Here is a 2409-nt window from a genome sequence, read left to right as displayed (position 1 = left end):
TCCCGTATGAGTATATCACCGCGTTCAATGTACTCAACCAGACTACTATTCCGCCTAAGTCAGCTTTTGACAGCAAGCTCCGTGGAACAAGCATCAGCGATGATGAATACGAGCGAGTGAAGTTCGTGTGGAAGTACTATGAGATGAAATCCATCAAGGACCTACTGGTCTGGTACAACAATCTCGATGTAGTCCCATTCATCAAGGCTATTAAAGCCCAGCGCGAGCTATTCATGCGTTTCGATCTGGACATGTTCGCTGATGGTGTGTCCTTACCAGGACTTAGTGAAAAAGTTATGTATCAGACCTGCTTTAACAGTCTCCGATATCCGGATAAGACAGCTGCTAACGCATTCCAATTTTCACCCCAGCGTATGGGTGGCTACAAGAGTCAGGATGCTAAGGCAAAGCGGGAATTTGGTATGACACTTGCTCACTTGAATACATTGCTGCAAAAGCAAAAGTATCTGTGTGGTTTATGCTACTGCCCGCTGACCGTCGATAATGCTTCAGCAGACCGTATCAACAACAAGCTTGGACACATCGATGGCAACGTATTGGTTAGCTGTATCAAGTGCAACACCGCCCGTAAGGACATGTCGCTCAAGGGATTCCGCTACAAGAAGTTGCTTGAGTTCAACTCGGACAGATTGGTGTATAGCATTGATAAGGAGGAAAAGTGCATCTACGCTAAGATGAAGGCCAACATTGCTGGAGGTCCATCTATTATCTTTAATCGCTACGCTAAGCGCAACGAGACGAAGATTCGTGGAGGTAAGCTCTGTAAGAAAATTATCGGATACGATGCCAACGCTCTATACCTATGGGCACTTGGTAATGAGATGCCATGCGGACGATTGACTACGATCGAGGCTTATGACGGCATTGTCGAGGACATCGTTTCTAATAAAATTTTCGGCTTCCTCGAGTGTGATATTCGCACACCAGAGCACTTAAAAGACTACTTCTCAGAGATGACCCCAATCTTCAAGAACACGCTAATCGATTGTGCTGATGAGAGTGTCATTGGTCATCACATGTACAAGTACAACGAGGCACGTAAGCAAAGCCGAGCAAAACCAGCTCGTAAGCTGATAGGTAGCTACTTTGGTGAAAAGATTCTCATATACGCACCTTTGCTGAAGTGGTATCTCTCTCATGGTTTGGAGATCACCACGACTTACAGCTTCATAAAAGCGAGCTCCCATAAGGCTTTTGCTCCATTTATGGAGGCTGTATCAAACGCCCGGCGAGAGGGTGATGTTGATAAGTCTAAGGCTATGATTGCCGAGATGATGAAACTGGTAGGCAACAGTGCTTTTGGTCGATCTGGAATGGACATGAGCAAGCATAAAGAGGTCAAGTATGAGTCGAGCGACAAAGCTATTAAGAACAAGATCGAACACTTTACTTTCCATGGGTTGGAAGAGCTTAATGATGCGTGTGAAATCACCATGAAGAAACGCCGCCTTAATAACAAGAACCCAATCCATTTATCGATTGCTATCTATCAGCTTGCTAAGCTACGTATGCTACAGTTCTACTACGACTGCATAGATTTCTACTTCAACCGCTCTGACTTCCAGTATCAGGAGATGGACACTGATTCGGCTTATATCGCTTTCAGCTGTGATAATCCATTTCAAGACTGTATCAAGCCTGACCTACGAACCCACTTCAAGGAGCATAAATACGATTGGTTCCCACGCGACTACAACACTGAGGTAGCTAAGTTTGATCGCCGTACGCCTGGTTTGTTCAAAGATGAATGGTCAGGTGATGCTATGGTCTCACTATCGAATAAGAACTATATTTGCTACCTACCTAATGAGACATACAAAGTAAAGGTTTCAGCGAAGGGTATTCAACAGGGAAGTGGTCGAAACAATGGTGTTCTTAATCCTGATGGGTTTGAGACTGTCGTACGGGATCGCATCACGCTACAAGGTACAAACAAGGGGTTCAGACTATCGAAAGAAACCAAGTCTATCATCACCTATACTCAAACCAAAACAGCGCTTAACTACTATTATGACAAACGTCGAGTACTTGGTGATGGTATCACGACTGAACCACTTGATATTTAAGCAGCTAACCACTGGGGATTTTTTTAAATGTAAATATAGATCATGGACGCGCTATTAAAGAAACTCTACTATGACCCAAAAACCGGTTTTATTGGAGCTCAAGCTCTGTATCAGAAGGCAAAGGAGTTAAATCCTAAGATAACTTTCAAAATTGTAAAGGATTGGTATGTGAGTCAGACTGATATTCAACGATATCAAAAGCAAAATAAGAGATTCAATGGCTTCAAAATAGCTTCGCATAACCCCAACTCTTGGCAAATTGATCTTGCGTTTTGGGAAAAGCGACCAATTTTGACTGCTACCTATATCAACTCGAGGTTGG

The 2409-nt window shown here is 43.6% G+C and overlaps 1 protein-coding gene across 1 annotated transcript; it reads left to right on the top strand.

Annotated features, from left to right (window-relative positions):
* Nucleotides 1–596: 596 nt before the first annotated feature.
* PHYSODRAFT_536399 (hypothetical protein) lies at nt 597–800 on the top strand (the record flags this gene model as incomplete). The annotated part of the gene is made up of 1 exon (XM_009541817.1): nt 597–800. A coding segment is annotated over one exon (204 nt), but the record flags the coding sequence as incomplete, so codon positions are not given.
* Between the last annotated feature and the right edge of the window lie 1609 nt (nt 801–2409).

The sequence above is a fragment of the Phytophthora sojae genome (assembly GCF_000149755.1).
Source record: "Phytophthora sojae unplaced genomic scaffold PHYSOscaffold_35, whole genome shotgun sequence".
NCBI classification, from domain to species: Eukaryota; Oomycota; class Peronosporomycetes; order Peronosporales; family Peronosporaceae; genus Phytophthora; species Phytophthora sojae.
Note: the sequence above shows the minus strand (reverse complement) of the source record. Positions and strands in the feature narration are given on the sequence as shown.